Below are 17,602 nucleotides of genomic sequence, written 5' to 3' on the forward strand. Positions count from 1 at the left end.
CACATTCATCAGGAACTGTCATAAATTTAAGAACATAGACATTCATAAATTTTGCCTAGAACAGCATATGGAAGCATGTGCAACAGAATTAGATTTTCACAAAAAATCTTTCATAATATTAAGTGTATATCGAGCACCTGCAGGTAACTTTAATCTGTTTGTAAACCACCTTGAAGCTGTACTGGCCCATTTAACAACCAAAAACAAAGAAATAGTGGTTGCTGGTGATTTCAATGTAGATTTCCTTAAAGACTCTCCCAATAAGAACCTATTTGAGTTAGTAACACTATCATTCAACTTAATTCCCACAGTAAAGTTCCCCACTAGGATAACCACTTGCTCACAAACAGCCATTGATAATATCTTTATAGAAAAGTCAAATGAACAAAATTATATTACAAAACCAATAGTCAATGGCCTCTCAGACCATGACATGCAGTTCCTTCTGTTAAATGTTAATACTGAACAGGATATAAAATCTGTTAAATCTGAGCTCAAGAGGGTAATCAGTAAGCCAAAAATTGATTATTTTAGGACACTCCTCAGAGACATTCACTGGACTGATGTTTACAGTGCTCATGGCATGAATGAAAAATATAACATTTTTGCTAATAAAGTGCTTACCTTATTTGAACACTGCTTTCCCCCAAAACTTACCAAGGTTAGAGCAAAGTCTACAAAGAAGCCATGGATTACTCGAGGAATAGGGGTATCTTGTAAAACAAAAAGAAAACTGTATCTGTCAATCCGAAACATTTCCAATGTTGATGCTATAGCACATTATAAGAAATACTGCAAAATATTAAAGACTGTAATACGGATGTCAAAGCAAATATATTACAAGGAAAAGATAGTCATATCAGATAACAAAATAAAGACAATATGGGATATAGTGAAGGAGGAGACCGGTAGAACCAGACATGAAGAGGAACAAATAGCATTAAGAGTAAATGATGCATTGGTGACAGATGTGTATAGTGTTGCAGAACTTTTTAACAAACATTTTATAACTGTTACTGAAAAGATGGGGTTGTCAGGTTCGGTAGATGCTGCTATGGATTACCTTAGACCAGACATTTCAAGTAACTTCCATAATATGAATTTGACCCTCACTACCCCGACAGAAATAATGTCCATCATAAAATCTTTAAAATCAAAAACATCTAGTGGGTATGATGAAATATCAACAAAGTTAATTAAAGAATGTGATTCTGAGCTAAGTAACATATTAAGCTATCTGTGTAACCAGTCGTTTATCAGTGGAATATTTCCCGAATGGCTGAAATATGCTGAAGTTAAGCCACTGTTTAAGAAGGGAGATAAAGAAATAGCATCAAATTTCCGTCCAATTTCACTGTTGCCAGCATTCTCAAAAATTTTCGAAAAAGTAATGTACAGTCGTCTTTATAACCATCTTATCTCAAATAACATACTGTCAAAGTCACAGTTTGGATTTCTAAAAGGTTCTGATATTGAGAAGGCTATCTACACTTACAGTGAAAATGTACTTAATTCATTAGACAAAAAATTGCAGGCAACTGGTATATTTTGTGATCTGTCAAAGGCATTTGACTGTGTAAATCACAATATCCTTTTAAGTAAACTAGAATATTATAGTGTAACAGGAAATGCTGCAAAATGGTTCAAATCTTATATCTCTGGCAGGAAACAAAGGGTGTTATTAGGAAAGAGACATGTATCAAGCTATCAGGCATCATCCAACTGGGAACTAATTACATGTGGGGTCCCACAAGGTTCCATTTTGGGGCCCTTACTTTTTCTTGTGTATATCAATGACCTTTCATCAGTAACATTACCAGATGCCAAGTTTGTTTTGTTTGCTGATGATACAAACATTGCAATAAATAGCAAATCAAGTGTAGTCTTAGAAAGATCAGCCAATAAAATATTTGTAGACATTAATCACTGGTTCCTAGCCAATTCTTTGTCACTAAACTTTGAAAAAACACACTACATGCAGTTCAGAACTTGTAAGGGGTGTCCCAAGAGTATATGTCTAACATATGATGACAAGAAGATAGAAGAAGTGGACGGTGTTAAATTCTTGGGATTACAGCTTGATAATAAATTCAACTGGGAGGAGCACACCACAGAACTGCTGAAGCGTCTTAACAAATCTCTGTTTGCAATGCGAATTTTGTCAGACATAGGGGATATAAAAATGAAAAAGCTGGCATACTATGCTTACTTTCATTCCATAATGTCATATGGGATTATTTTCTGGGGTAATTCATCAAGCCAAGCTAAAGTTTTCCGGGCACAAAAACGTGCAGTAAGAATTATATGTGGTGTGAACTCAAGAACATCCTGCAGAAGCCTGTTTAGGGAACTAGGGATACTAACTACAGCTTCCCAATATATTTATTCCTTAATGAAATTTGTCATTAAAAATATATCACTTTTTCAAACCAACAGCTCAATTCATGGAATCAATACTAGAAATAAGAATAATCTTCACAAGGATTTAAAGTCACTTAGTCTTGTACAAAAAGGTGTGCATTATTCAGGAACACACATTTTCAATAACTTGCCAGCAGCCATAAAAAGCTTAACAACCAATGAAATTCAGTTTAAGAGAAGCCTAAAGGATTTATTGGTGGCCAACTCCTTCTACTCCATTGATGAATTTCTGAGGAAAACCAACTGATTTGTATATAAGTACAACATAACTTCTGCACAATTTCAGTGCAGTAATGTGTTCACTGAAAATTTGTGTGTGTGTGTGTGTGTGTGTGTGTGTGTGTGTAAGTATAATCTAACTTCTGCACCATTTCAGTGCAGTAATGTGTTCATTGTAAATAAGTATTACAGTAGTTGTATTACATGTTTCTTACCTTATAAATAAATATAAAACTTTTTTATTTTAAATTCAGTGCAATAGTATTTGTAAAATGACTCTTAGTGTTCATTAAAAAATGACGATCATTCCACTTGGGACCTGTGGAATGGTACATTAGCTTATTTGTTTTAGTTTAAATATTTGTCATGTATTGTTGTTTTTCTGACATGTTCCACATCCTGGAGGACCTCCTCACTACGGATCAATTGGAATGAAAGTAAATCTAATCTAATCTAATCTAATCTAATACCAAATATAGAACTTACAAAAATCAGTAACATCCTCGTAAGTTCATAACTAGTCAATGGAAGATTTAATTAAATAACTAGCTTTTCAGTAGCAAACAAAAAAGATTACACGTAAAATGAAATAAATTTCAATTTTGGTGTCTTTAACATTTTTATTAAGTATTGCCAATTGCAAATGTTTTCTTACTTGAACAAATGAAGGAACAAATGTGGTATGTATCTGGCATGTGAATATTTGCAGCTGTAAATAGCTGAGTGTATGGAAGTGTGTATGTCAATGGGTCACATATAATGGGTAATTTTGTATATTGTAATATGCCAGTTTACAGTACTGGCGGAACAATAAAGGTATTACAGAAATGTTGACATCTACAGAGGGAATTAAGTTGTTATTTGTTTTGCTGATGCATATTATTTAATACATATGTCTAAAATAACTTGATAATGTGAGTGGTTCATAATGGAAAATGCAGGCTGGTATGGATCAAACTCAAAAGCTGATTGGCTGAGTTTGGATGCACCCAATCAGAAGACTGCACTTTCACGAGTATCTGTACCATAATTGGTATTGCTATCTGGAATCTAAAAGACTCAGTATTCAGATACAGTGATGATCAGACGTGTTTGTGCTGAGCTCTACAAAGACATCTGAATTTTGAGTTGCCATGAGATTTAAAAGATCATGGAGTGCTGGAAAGTATTACTAATGAACGTAAATGACGAAAGTGCGAGTTCAGAATTTTCTATGTGACTTTACTTCAACTAACTTGAATTCTGTATGGTGTATTGTACAATCATAACCTAGCACTGATAGTTCAAAGTGAACACTAGCCAGGTATTGAGCAAGTACTAAATAAACAGACAATCCATGTGTCTTTTCAGTGAGAGGTGATGGTGGAGACCTTGAACCGGCTATGAAGAGTGATTGTGCTGTACAAATGAAAGTCACATTTCAAACTGTAATGAGCACAGACTTGGTGGCATAAAATTGTACTTGAAAGTAACAATATTACAGTTTTCACTCTACAACTTTCTCTCATCTGGTAGTTAGCCAAGTCTGGAACTAGAAAACAACGTCTACACACTGTCAACATGTTTGGTGTGGAAATTTTTCTTACAGCTTTTGAAGCTGAAAAACACTACTCACAGCTTCAGGAGAGCCGTGCACAGCAAAAGAAATCACTAAAAGGTGAGTGGAACATTCTTGAGCTGGCAACAGACTGTGCTGTCATAAAGTGTTATCAGAAAAACTGTCCTCCTCCAACTATGCGGAACACAAAGTCAGCCTTATAACAATGGCCTACTTAACTTCAATGTATCAGCCAGCACTGGAAATTTCAGTTCGTTGCAAACAACTGTAGGTAGTCGTAAGCAGATGTGTTCACTCGAGACAACATGTCCAGGTGGAAGCACTGATATTAGCCGACCTTAGGGTAGATGATGTCCTAGCTATAGACAGGCTTTTGAAGTGGTATGACAGGCTAGCCAAAGGTCATTGTCCAACACCATGGAATAGACCGCCATGCTGGTGCCATATGGAGCTCTCCTCTTGCCCAAATTGTTTCTTCCACCATTCTCACAAGGTTTGCCCAAACTTCCAAGAATATTGCACGAATTTTGGTTGGTCAGGCCGTGTGGTATTTGTTTGTTGTGGCACTAAGAGGTGAAACCCATGCAAGTAAATCCCATTCATGTGATGCAAGGGGAAGCACAACAAAAGTGCTGCGAGTAACCTACAGATAGCCAGGAATTCAGTTCAGCTCCATATCAACACAGACACAACAGCTACATTGTTATCAGCGAAAACATATATCCAATTGGGGTTCCCTCCACTTCCATGGTGTGGCATAGTGTTACCAGGATTCTGCCAAATTCCAATTCTTGTAAAAGGGGTGTGGGTTGACCAAGGAACATACATTCTGGTCACTAGACAGCTGAGACTTGTGGTCGTTTAGCATCTCTCTTTTAACAAATTCAACTTTACCATAGTGGACTCAGCTCAAGTTATCTCTGAAATCATGCCATAGCAACAAATTAATGAAACCTGTGACCTATTTGAGACTCGTGGTCATTTAGCAAGAAGAAATCTCTCTTTTAACAAATACCAGTTTACCATAGCGGACTCAGCTCATGTTATCTCGAAATCATGCCATAGCAACAAATTAATGAAACCTGTGACCTATTTTCCATCCTACTGAATCAAGAATTGGGGTGTGCAAAAGGGTTTTCAGCCCACTTTGCATTCAGAGCTGACACCTATCTGTAATTTTTGACAGATTAAATCTAACTTTGGCACAGAAAGGGGTGAATTATACTGGCACTAAAGTCTTTGGTCACTTACCAAATAGTATCAAAAGTCTGACAGAGAACCAACAAGTATTTAAGAAGAAAGTAAAAGAATTTCTGAATGACAGCTCCTTCTACTCCATAGAGGAATTTTTAGACATAAATTAAGAAAAAAAAGAAAAAAAAATATTTAAAAAATAAGAAAAATAAAAATAAAAAATAAAGAAAAACAAAAAACACAAAAAAAATAAAGTTGTTATATTAACCTAAGTATGTTGTTAAATTAACCTAATTATGTCATGTATTAGAAAATTCGACTCGTTCCACATCATTACGAAATATCATATTCATGATCCATGGAACTAGTATTAATCTAATCTAATCTAACAGTACATCGTATTTCATACACAAATTGGTCACAGTTCAAAAGACATACCAATTGGTCACAGTTAACAAACTCTGAGTCCCATCAAACCTGTGGTGATCTCAAGCGTACAGTAAAGACCCAAGCATAACTGACACATGTCCCTTACCAAGGATAGAAATTACAACAAGATTAGTAGGGAGCCACTGCCATATGAACAAACCACTCATTTTGTGCCAAAATTTAGGGTTGCAAATTCCTACGACCTTCCAGTATTTTCTCATTATTTGTGTCTTTTATGACATAATGTATGATCTATTAATGCTATATGGTATGTATGTCTGCACATTACCAAATTTATGTTAAAACTACTGGGCAGTCGAAATTAGTTAGTAGTTTGCGACACAACATTTTGTTCAGAAGACATATTTTGACACCTTTGTGCAATCTTCTTCAGGTTTCATGTTATTTCTAAGTTGTGTCATTTAAGTTTCATATTTACAGAATATCATTCTTTGATCAATTATGGATTGGCCAAAATACACTGTTTCATCATCACAATACATTTTCCACGTGTGATGTATATGATATATTTTGTGGAATTTTTTAATATCATTATCCACTTCACTTCACTGTTAACTGTTTTCATTAAAACATATTAATAGAAGAATGAAAGAGCTTTCGACCAAACAACCCAAGAGTGTTAATTAGCCACTATTGCTTATCAACAAAATTGACCGAGATCCTCTATGGATGCTGAAAATTTAATGATACAGCAAATTAATTTCAACTTGATACTAAGCAGTGTAGCCTTCCTGAACTTTAATATATAAACACAAGAATGAGTGCATGTCAAAACTGATGTTTCTAAAATATACCCTGAGTTGCAAACTTATTTTTAGGCTTGTGGATCCCAATTAATCTAAAATGGCAAACACGTATCATTAAATTGTAACTTGAGAAAAGTATGCTACATTCAATGAACAACATAGCACAGCCCGATCACTCTCTCCATCTCAATCAGACATTGTTCCCAACCAACATACACACACGTAAAAGACCTCTCCTCCAATATTCACATCTTGGCAGTTTCTGCATATTGAGAACTTCTATGTCTCTTGGAAGTAAAAGTAAATAATTGAATGCTCGTGCTAAAGTAGAAGATATAAACTGAATTTCCTTGTTCACACAACAAAAATCTTTGCCCTTAACCCTTTCACAGGCCATGGGGGAAATACTTTCCACTAAATGCATTTCTTTACAGCATTTACGAGAACATGTGTTAACCACTTCTGTATGCTCCTGGCATCTAGTGGCAGTCTGCTGCACCAGCTGCAGTTACTGTTTGTTGTGAAATATAGCCTTCAGCACTGTGGGAAGTATAGATCCCACCAAACAACAGTTTTCTAATGGTTCTTGGGAAGTGTGGTTGCCATCAAAGTAGTTTCTGGAAGGGGCTTGGGAAGTATATTTACACAGAATTAATCTGTCATTTGTGGTCCTTGGGAAGCACACTTACCACCAACTTAGCAGTATCCCAAAGCTCTTGGGAATATGTCTTACCATCTCTGTCTATGCCTGACATCTCATGGTAGTACATTGCACCATATGTATGAAAATTGCTACAATAATCAGATTCTGTTTGTTGTGGGATCACTGCAGTTGTCGAAACACAATGCTTTGCTTCTGCAATATACATTATTGTGACCTGTATCAGCTCATACATTTAGTGCGTGATAAAGTTTCTGGGATTGTTTTCACATTGTGGTAGGTAAACTTCAATATCTATTTTTTAAATAAAATAAAAAAAACATAAAATAAAAACAGAAAACACTGTTCATTAATTTTTATGTATAATGGCGACACGTAACAGCTCACAAAAGGGAAGAGGGAAATCCATTTACCATCATAGTTTTAATATCTCACAAAGGCGCCATGATGATACATGTACCAGCACAGTTTTTGGTCATAAATCACAAAAATAAAATTATCAAAGAATAAATATAGTTAGTTGACCACAATTCTAACAGGATAGTAAAACAATTATCATCACTGTGTTGTTACAAAAAATGCACCCACAAAAGGGTTAAGATAATAGCCCCTTTCAGGCTGTTAATTCCAATGATTTCCAGTATTTTCTCAAGTAATCCCAATGTCCCACTTGCCAACATAAATACATACAGTGTTTTCCTTGTTTAGCTAGGACATTACAGGTTCAGTGCTTGATAATTATTTTCATATCATATCTGTTTTTTACATATTACAATAAAAAATGCTACTGGTGACCAAATAACAAAGCAGGATACGTGTTCTAGCAATGCAAAAAGTACAAATAACTTGAAACTCTTCTTCACTGTGCAAATTATCTGTGATTGCTGCTCAAACAAACCTAATGACTCCTCATGTAAGGAATATCTTCCACCCTTCCATGAAATTACCATTTTACCAGATAATTTAATGAGAAGACAATTGGTAAGGTATTTGGTACGGTATTTACAATAATAGTAACAATTCAAATAAATGGTAATACTCTCATAAAGCTCATATGAAGTCTAAACTGGATGATACAAACTTGGGAAATCAAGCCATGTCAATCCAACTTACATGTGAATCTGTGTAAATAACAGAAGGACTCGACACCATTAACCATTCCCCAAAATCTTATAGTGCAATATGTAATGAGCAGCCCATTACAATAATATAAAACAATAACAATCATGATTATTATTCGCAATACTTTCGATGCTACAGATTGCAACAATTTGCCACCTGATATTTTGATGTTATTCCCTACTATTCATCTATACACTGTACCTCCAACACAGGCCTTAACAATATAAACTAGAAGATGGGAAGAAACAATACCTCTCGCTCAAGTGATGCAACCTGTTCAGAAAGCCGTAGGTTTTCACGCCTGCTGTGCAAGAGATCTCCATCAGCACGATCGAGACGTTGTCGAAGTGCTGTTATTTCAGCCTGAAGTCGAGCTGCTTCCTGCCGTGCCTCACGTTCAGCTCGCTCAATCATGAGTCTACTTGAAGTAAGCTCTTGCTCCAAGGAACCACGTTCTGCTGCGTTCTGTGACGCCTCACTCTGGAGACCTGCTGTACATTAGAATCTGGCAGATGAGTGAGCACCAGCACTTTTCATCACACAATGAAAAAAGTATTATTTAAGATTTAATACAACAGGCGCAGAATTCACATTATGAAATTGTGTAACACAGATTCAAATAATATATTTTGTGCAGTGAGGGGAAAATTTTCTCTTCTGGAAACACATCCTTAAAACAGCACTGTCCTTGCAGGCAGAGAGGTTTGCACATTCATAGAACTAAGAGCTATGCAGCCAGTAGCATAGTTACTCACACACTCTCTCAAGCTAGACACGTCTTAGTCAATGAACCAGAGATAGTGTCCCTCACAGTGCCGTATCTTCCTACTTCCTGTCTCCATCCTTTCATTCTTTTAAGGAAAGAGTAGACAAACCTCGGCAGCTACAAGGAAAGCAGTTCATCCAGTGGAAGGTTACTGCCAAAAACAAAAACCCATGTCGTCCAGTTTGGGGATTGGTGATGAGTTACAACCCCATCACAGAAAACTTGGTAATGGTAAACAGAAATAAGGACTCCTCCAATCTTCATAATACAAAATAGATGAAAAATGTGAAAACAAGGTATATGAGTTTGGACATGGAATATTCACAGTTTCTACAAAACAGGTGCCTAAGTCAGTCTAGTCAAGGAGGTGCTTTTAGTCCCTTTACAGGAAGTTCGCTGGGAGGATAATGGTTACCCTTTATGTAGAAAAACATGCAATCTTTCATGGAACCTGTGATCCAGAGCACAAATTACGTATTGTATTTTGTGCGAGTAAGGCTCTAGCTGCTAATACATCTGAATTTTCATCAGTGACCACTAGAATTGCAGTATTAATAATAGACACAAAGAGATGTTAAATGTCACTTGTGAACTTCCATGTTCTCACAAAAGGAAATACTCCCCAAACAATGGACAAATTGTGTGTGGCATTGGGGACTATGGTGGATACCATTCTGCATACAGTTGCAAAGTCCAACCAGGCATCATGAATGCTGAAGTGGGAAGAGAAGGTGTACTCAATTCAACAACTGGAAGAAACAGTTTACAAGAAATCAGCAACAACAATGCTATCATGTTCATCACCTCTGCAATACAGAAAGTGATATTCACAAGTAGTACAAATTTCCAAAGGAAGAATATACACAAGGGAACTTTGGTGTCACCAGATGTTAAAAGAATTAGTCAAATATATCATATTGCAGCTGATGTAAAATCAAAGAATTAAGTGATGGGTGTAAAGACAGAACAGGGTACAGAGCGTGGGAGGATCTACTTCCTAGTAAAATACTGGCTACATGTTCAATCCAAACCCAAAGTCAAAGTCAAAAACAGTCTTAAGAAAGTAGTACACTACCACATCGATATTCTCTGAGACACTGCAGAGAAAGGTGAATTTCACCTACAGTTCAGCAACTTCTTTGAAATTCTGAAGGAAAAAGATTCACAAAAGAACACAGAAGAAAGGTGGCAAACGTAGTCATTAATAAGAAGGTCAGGGGAAAGAAGATTTGGTCTGGCAATGACTGCATTAAAGCATTAGCCAAGAGGAAACAAGCCAAGGAGATCTGGACAAAAGCACAAATTTTGATCAAGACAAAACACAGTTCGAAGAAGTACAAAGAACTGCCCAAGCAAAGCTGAAGGATAGCAAAGAGAATGTAACTCAAATGAATGACAGAGAAGTTTCAACAAGATTTCTCAGAAAAAGGGGCTCAAAAAATGTACCACAAACATAACATCTTTAAGAAAAGATACCATACCCATAAAAGTTTGTCAAGGGCAATAAAGGGACCATACTCACCAATGAGTTCAACATCATTAAAAGATGGAAAGAATACTTCAGGGAGCACCTCAACTGTGATGAACCTAAAGATCTGTTTGAATTCCAACTCGTGACTTTATAGATTTAGATTACGCATCATCTACACTGGAAGAAATGAAGAATTTGATAATGAAGTTGAACAAGAACAAAAGTCTAGGAGAAGATGCAACCCATATGGAAGTCAATAAAGCTGGAGGGGAGAGATTTCACAGGAGAATTCACCAAGTAACAAAGAGGATCCCAGAAGACTGGAAGACAGCAGTCATCTGTCCTACACACAAGGAAGTTGACTAAAGGGGCCGCATCATGTACACAGCAATCACACTCATGTGCATCTGCTATAAACTGTTTACTGAAGAGAATCCCACCATTTGCAGAAGAAATGAGTTGTGAATATCAGGGTGTTTCAGAAAGCATGGCAACAGCTTACCACCAAGAAGACGTGAGTATTTGGTAAAGACCTTCCTGTGCTCTTCATGGATTTTAAGAAAGTGTACGACTGCATTCACTGGGAAAGCCTGATGAAATACACGAGTTTGAAATACACACGAAACTCAACACCTAGTTAAGAGTTTTCTCACTTACTCAAAAGACAAAGTGAAGTTTGGGAGTGAAGTCACATAGAGCTTTGATATAATCACACAGCTGATACAAGATGATGGTGTGTCTCTAATATTGTTCAACTTGGCACCCGAAAAGATAATGAAGGAATAAGCAACAGCGTAGAGGTGGCAGTGAGCAAGATTAGTCTCCTTGTGGATGAACTGAAGGCCAAGTATCTGGTATTGAGCAGGACTCATGCCTATTCAAGAGATTCGCTCCAACTGCTGATAGAATCTGATCCTACAAAATGGTTGACAATTTTAAATATCTGGTGGTGACCTTTAGAGAGGACACATCATGTGATGCAGAAATCAAAGTGAGCATCAAAATCACAGACCAACTGTACTTCAGTCTCAGTCAACTTTTTCAATTGTGCGGTATCTCAAGGAATTTCCAAGTTCAGCTGTACAAAAACAGATCCAACGCATAGTGCTGTACAGATGTGAAACTTGCAGTGTCCAGTGTGTTTTCAAGTGGAAAGTTTTTAGAAGATCTATGGTCTGTTACAAGCTGATATCACTGGGGAATGGAGGATCTGGCATCATTGTAATCTAAATGAGATCTATAACAGACTAAATATTGTAGGTCTCATGAGAACCAAACAATTTGTATGGGAAACATCAATAGTCTTTGAAACTGAAATCCACGGAGTTTACTCCCCATGGAAGAAGATGACTAGGAAGACCAAAGAAAAGGCGGAGAGATGGAATCCATAAGATCTTGCTGCATATCGAAATAGAGGGCAAAAGTAGGAAACAGAACCTGGTGGAACAGGAATTTTGTAGCTGTGCGCAGCCCTCTACATCTGACTGCATAAAAAAAAAGGAAGTGGGAAAACTTTAAAAAGTTCATTTAGAATTGCTAAAAAATGTCTATTGTATACATCAACAGTTTGAAATAAATGGAAATGACTGATAAAAACCTCTCTAGAAAAGTGATTACAAATGGGGGAAACTGTGTTTAAGTTCTAGGAGCACACTTGTTTCATGAGCAGATATCAGAAACAGTTTTACATTGTCACAGAAAAGCTGCTACTGAATTATTAAACTTATCTGACCACTCACGGCTTCTAATTAACAGACCAACCCTGAAAGAGCATTTTAGCGCACGAACTGTTTAATGCAAGGATTTCAACCCATTAAATGTTTCGTACAGTACTTTCTAGACTCTGTACCTTAAGTGTTATTAATACAAAAGAGATGACATACAGCAGTGCATTAACCCTGCGTTACTCGTGCGATAATTCCTGACTTGGTTACTTGTGCAGATGACAGGTGTCACCCATGACATAAACAGTGTATTTGGGCACTTCTACCAGTGTAAATGGATGGTTTTAGAAGTGTTTTATTTATATATAAATTTTATTTGTTTAGTATACACATACAGTAAGGCATACACTAGGTGACAAATATTTTTGGCAATTGTTTGCACATAGCTCCAGTATCTCTAGATAGCAGCCAATTTATCATTCTCTCTGTGAACACCTCTATCAAGGATACTATGAAATCTGAGACATCTCAAGTGCAGCCTGAATTGGTTTTTATTCATGCACAAGTAGCATGATTCAATTCTGTTGCCCTTTTGAGTTATCCCACAAGCTTGATAAACTATTTCTAGAATGTCTCAGAGATCCACACACATATTACCAACTGATAGAGCTCTGCTCTCAAAGACATCAGTTTCTTTAGCATTCCTTCCCCTAGAAAATTTACCACAATTTACCACAAATTTCATATTAGTATACGCTGCAGCAATGGGTATTAATTACATTTTCATTCAAGAATAACTTAATATCTGTTTCTGTCTGTTATATGAGCATCAGTTTTCAGTCCAAGTAAATGCTTAATAACTTTACAAGCTCTTATTCAAACAATGGTAGAAAATTTACTTTTCCTCCATTTAATTATTCCATCTTTTCATAAAAGAAATACATCCTCTTGAAGCATTTCTTCCTGTGACTCAAATTCATCATTTTCTGAACAGTTCTTGTTCTGTTCCCGAATCACGACTGCTTTCATTTACACAATCCTCATTGTATGTGTGGTGTCACCGCCAGACACCACACTTGCTAGGTGGTAGCTTAAATCGGCCGCGGTCCATTTAGTACATGTTGGACCCGCGTGTCGCCACTGTGTGATCGCAGACCGAGCGCCACCACAAGGTAGGTCTCGAGTTACGGACTGGCACTCGACCCCAGTTGTACGACGACATTGCTAGCGACTACACTGACGAAGCCTTTCTCTCATTTGCCGAGAGACAGTTAGAATAGCATTCAGCTAAGTCCATGGCTACGACCTAGCAAGGCGCCATTAGCCTTACATAGCAAGTGATAGTTTGATAGTTATCGTATGAAATGTCTCATCACGAATGCTGTAATTCACATCAAAGAATAAAAGATAAGTATTCGAGGAGCTGCATACTTTTCTTGCATACCATTCACTACTTATCCTGTTCCAGAATTCACGCCCGTCTGCGTTAGATAGCGTGCATTTAGGCCGCCTCTATCTACAAGGTGTTGGCACATTTACCAACACATCATTGGCGACGAGACAACGGAAAGGGTCTTGTTCTTTCTAATTGCTTACATTTACTTGTGTCATGGCTTCGCCACAATCTCCAGATGTACTGTCCGAATTTTATCGCTTGCAGAATCAGCAGACGCAGGCGTTATTGGATGCCCTTGGACAGCTCGTCCAGGGTCAACGTGCCATTCAAACCGATGCGGCAGCCGCCACTTCATCGCTCCCGCAGCCACAACCTGCAGTTGCACCGCAGTTTCGCAATTTTGATGCACAGCACGAGACCTGGACTGAGTGGTCCCGCCAGTTTGGATTTCATCTCGCTGCCTACAGAATTCAAGGTAACGAGCGGCAGCCTCACTTATTGTCTTGTGTCGGCGTGCAAACGGACCGTGTGATAGTGAAATTGTTTCCCCGACGCGACGTAGCAACTCTGTCCTACGAAGAAACTTTGTCGGCATTGGACGCCTATTTCAAAGAAACAGTAAATGTCGTTGCAAAAAGGTATACGTCCTTTCGTACAAAACGTACGGCCGGTCAAACTAATAGGGAGTGGGTTGCAACTTTGCAAGGCCTTACTAGGGATTGTGCGTTTGAATGTGACTGTGGCCTTCCTTATTCAGATACTATGGTGCGTGATGCAATTGCACAGAACGTTTCTGATGTTCGCATACGGGAACAGATTTTGAAACTAGTTAATCCCTCCCTTCAACAAGTGATAGACATATTGGATAGACAAGACACGCTTGACTTTGCTCAGGAATCATTTGAAACTTCGCCAGCCGTGTGTAACATTAACCGGCCCGCCGGGCGCGCTAAGCGGCCCGGTAAACTGCCCTCGCACACGTCCGCACAGCTGCCGCCACGCTTTAAACCAGGTGTGCCGCGCCAGCTATCAAATGCAGTGAAATCATGCCCACGGTGTGCAACTAGACATTCGCGTGAAAATTGCCCGTCACGCCAAGCTATTTGCTTTTTCTGTAATAAGAAAGGACATGTTCAAAGTGTTTGCCAGAAAAAGCTCAGATCAGACAATCACAACCATTCCAGCCCCATGGACATTCATGTAGTTAATTCCACTTCGTCCAGTGCCACTTTCTCCAACAGTGACTGTGTTCGTCCCACAAAACGTGTGCGTCGACGTCGCCGGAAATCGCGTCAATTAGCAAGTGATGCTGTACCTGTATCAGTTCAAATTGCACAAGACAGTCGCTCTTGTCGTCAGCAGGACAATAAACTTTTTGTAGATTTGGACTTTAATGGCACGGTCGTACCATTCCAGCTCGATACCGGAGCTGCAGTTTCATTGCTCAATCACGACATGTACAAACAACTGGGCAAACCTCCGTTGCGTGCCGCAAATGTTTAGTTAAAAAGTTATTCAGGACAGCTTCTCCCTGTGTTAGGACAGTGCACCCTTCTTGCAACATATAAGGGACAAACAAAACTTGTGTCATTTTACGTTCTCCGTTCTTCTACTGCAGTGAACTTGTTTGGCTTAGATTTATTTCAGTTGTTTAACATGTCTATTGTAAATCAGGTCCTATCTGTGAACCAGACTGTGCCTTCAGACAGTGTTTCTCGGCTATGTGAAGAATTTGCAGACATTTTTGCACCGGGCCTTGGTTGCGCTAAGAACTATGAAGCATATTTGGAACTGAAAGTAAACGCGCAACCGAAATTTTTCCGAGCGCGCAATGTTCCCCACGCATTGCGTGATGAGGTCGCAAGAACATTAAATGATTTAGCATCACAAGGTGTGAGTGAATGTGCGCAATGCCTCTTCCATTTCAGCTCCGCTTCATAGCTTACGCCGTAAGGGTGTTCCGTTTCTCTGGACGACGGAATGCGAACGCGCTGTTCGCCAGTTGAAATCGGCGTTGCTTTCTAATACTTGCCTTACGCCATTCGATCCCCAGAAACCCCTTTTGTTGATGGTAGATACATCGGATTTCGGGATCGGTGCTGTGCTTGCGCACAAAGTTGGCTCGCATGATCGCCCTATTGCCTTTGCGTCAAAATTGCTCTCGTCTGCGCAAAGAAATTACTCGCAGATAGAGAAAGAAGCTTTGGCTCTCATGTTTGGTGTTACTAAGTTTCATGATTTCTTGTATGGTCGTCATTTTACCATCATCACAGACCACAAACCTTTGACGTCGCTTTTTCATCCGAACAAGCCTGTACCTCCGCGTACAGCGCAGAAATTCATTCGCTGGTCTATTTTCCTCTCGCAGTACCGCTACGATATCTTGTATCGGTCCACTGCTAAGCACGGAAACGCCGATGCGTTGTCCCGTTTGCCTGTTGCTGAGGATAAAGCATTCGATTCTTCCGACCTTGCTTGCATGTTCATTGATTCGGAAACCGATGAAGTGGTCGAATCGTTTCCGATTGATTTTCGTCATGTAGCTACAGCCACAGCTGCTGACCCTGTCCTTGCTACCGTTTTGCGTTTTGTTGCTACGCAATGGCCTTTGTCACAGTCTCGGATCGAGGATCCGTTGGTTCGCCGATTTTTTGCTCACAAGGAGAGACTTTTCGGTTCGACGTGGTGTTTTGTTGTTGCGTTCTGATAATGATCAGTCCAGAGTCGTGGTCCCACGTTCGTTACAGTCCTCTGTCTTACGGCTTCTTCACCAAGGACATTGGGGTATAGTGCGAACGAAACAACTTGCTCGTCAGCACTGTACTTGGTTCGGAATCGATGCTGCGATTACGAATATGTGTTCTTCTTGCATGGCATGTGCCGAACAACAATCCGCACCGCCGCGGAAAGTCTTTGCATGGCCACAAGCCACTTCCCCTTGGCAACGCTTGCACATAGATTTTACTGGTCCATTCTGGAATGCTTGATGGTTGGTTCTGGTAGATGCCTTCAGTAATTTTCCTTTTGTTGTCCGGATGTCTTCCACGACGTCCTCTGCCACCATCCAAGCGTTGTCTGCTATCTTTTACATTGAAGGTCTTCCGCAGACTATTGTTTCCGACAATGGCCCACAGTTCATGTCCGCCGAATTTCAGTCATTCTGCCAGGCCAATGGTATTCAACATCTGACATCCACGCCATTTTCGCCTCAGTCAAACGGTGCCGCTGAACGATTGGTCCGGTCTTTCAAGTCACAGATGTTGAAGTTGAAAGAGTCGCATTCTCGGGAGGACGCGTTGTTGCTCTCTTTGTCTTCGTATCGCTCTCAGCCCCGAGATGGTCGCTCACCGGCTGAGTTGCTCCACGGTCGTCCTCATCGAACCTTGATGTCTTTGCTGCATCCGCCGCATCAGGTTCCTGTGCAGCGGCAGACTCCTGCTTTTGCTCCAGGCGACGTTGTATTCTATCGCAACTTTTGCGGTTCACGGCGTTGGCTCGCAGGGCGCATTCTTCGCTGCCTCGGCCGCGCGATGTATTTGGTTTTGGGGGCCTCTGGTGAGGTGCGTTGGCATCTCAATCAGCTGCGCCTCTGTCGTCGCACGGGTTCTGCCGCTCCCCGTCTGCTTTCAGCGACGGTGCCGTCCGGTCAGCGCCCTGGGGACCCATCTACTGGCTCGCCTCATCCCCAAGTGTTACCGACGCTGCCTTCCATTTTGCCCCATGGCGACGCGCCGCCGCAGCCGCCGCCGCCTGTTCTCCCGCCGGCGCCGCCTGCATTCGACGCTTCGCTGCAGCCGCCAAGCGCCTCCCTGGGTCACGTGCCGCCGAACGCTTCCCGTGACCAGCTGTCCTCCGCCATGGAACTCTTGCCCGCTCCGGACCACATGACGTCATCGCGCGTCGGGTACCCCGACGCAATGGAGGTCGACCCTTC

The 17,602-nt window shown here is 39.8% G+C and overlaps 1 protein-coding gene across 7 annotated transcripts in view; it reads right to left on the bottom strand.

The window, feature by feature from the left end:
* LOC124594806 (serologically defined colon cancer antigen 8 homolog) overlaps nucleotides 1-17,602 on the bottom strand; it is a 232,612-nt gene that overhangs the window by 134,840 nt on the left and 80,170 nt on the right. For 6 of the 7 annotated variants that reach the window (XR_006978156.1, XM_047133238.1, XM_047133239.1 and 3 more), the window contains exon 8: nucleotides 8,624-8,862. Coding sequence is in view for 6 of the 7 variants with exons in the window: in XM_047133238.1 (XP_046989194.1) it covers nucleotides 8,624-8,862 (239 nt within the window). In the remaining variant the exon portion in view is untranslated. The remainder of the gene's footprint in view (nucleotides 1-8,623; nucleotides 8,863-17,602) is intronic. The other variant, XM_047133237.1, reaches the window with a different exon arrangement.

The sequence above is a fragment of the Schistocerca americana genome, chromosome 2 (assembly GCF_021461395.2).
Source record: "Schistocerca americana isolate TAMUIC-IGC-003095 chromosome 2, iqSchAmer2.1, whole genome shotgun sequence".
Classification (NCBI taxonomy): Eukaryota; Metazoa; Arthropoda; class Insecta; order Orthoptera; family Acrididae; genus Schistocerca; species Schistocerca americana.